General features: G+C 66.5%; 1 protein-coding gene across 1 annotated transcript in view; it reads left to right on the top strand.

Annotated features, from left to right (window-relative positions):
- Positions 1-307, top strand: part of LOC104547013 (leucine-rich repeat-containing protein 3B-like) — a 771-nt gene extending 464 nt beyond the window's left edge. Inside the window, exon 2 of the mRNA XM_010192553.1 lies at positions 24-307. Coding sequence (XP_010190855.1) covers positions 24-307 — 284 coding nt within the window. The remainder of the gene's footprint in view (positions 1-23) is intronic.
- The last annotated feature ends 69 nt before the right edge of the window (positions 308-376 follow it).

The following is a 376-nucleotide window of genomic DNA, read 5'->3' as shown; positions in this document are numbered from 1 at the left end:
CGGGGGGGCCCTGCCGGCTGCCCCCTCGGGGGCCATCGTCTGCGCCTCGGCGGCGCAGGAGGAGCACGTCGGCAAAGCCTTCCTCCAGGTGATCGCCGACACGGACTTCTGCAACGCCTACAAAAAGACGACAGACATTGCCATGCTGGTCACCATGTTCGGCTGGTTCGCCATGGTGATCTCCTACCTGGTCTACTACGTGCGGCAGAACCAGGAGGACGCCCGGCGGCACCTGGAGTACCTCAAGTCCTTGCCCAGCAAACAGCGCAGGTCGGAGGAGTCTTCCACCATCAGCACCGTGGTGTGAGGCACCGGCGTCCCGTGGGACCCACACAGCCATGGCCGTGGGGCCGTCACGAGCCAGCGCCGTCGCGCA

This window comes from Mesitornis unicolor, unplaced genomic scaffold (assembly GCF_000695765.1).
Source record: "Mesitornis unicolor isolate BGI_N332 unplaced genomic scaffold, ASM69576v1 scaffold36979, whole genome shotgun sequence".
Classification (NCBI taxonomy): Eukaryota; Metazoa; Chordata; class Aves; order Mesitornithiformes; family Mesitornithidae; genus Mesitornis; species Mesitornis unicolor.
This window is presented reverse-complemented; position numbering and strand designations above follow the sequence as displayed.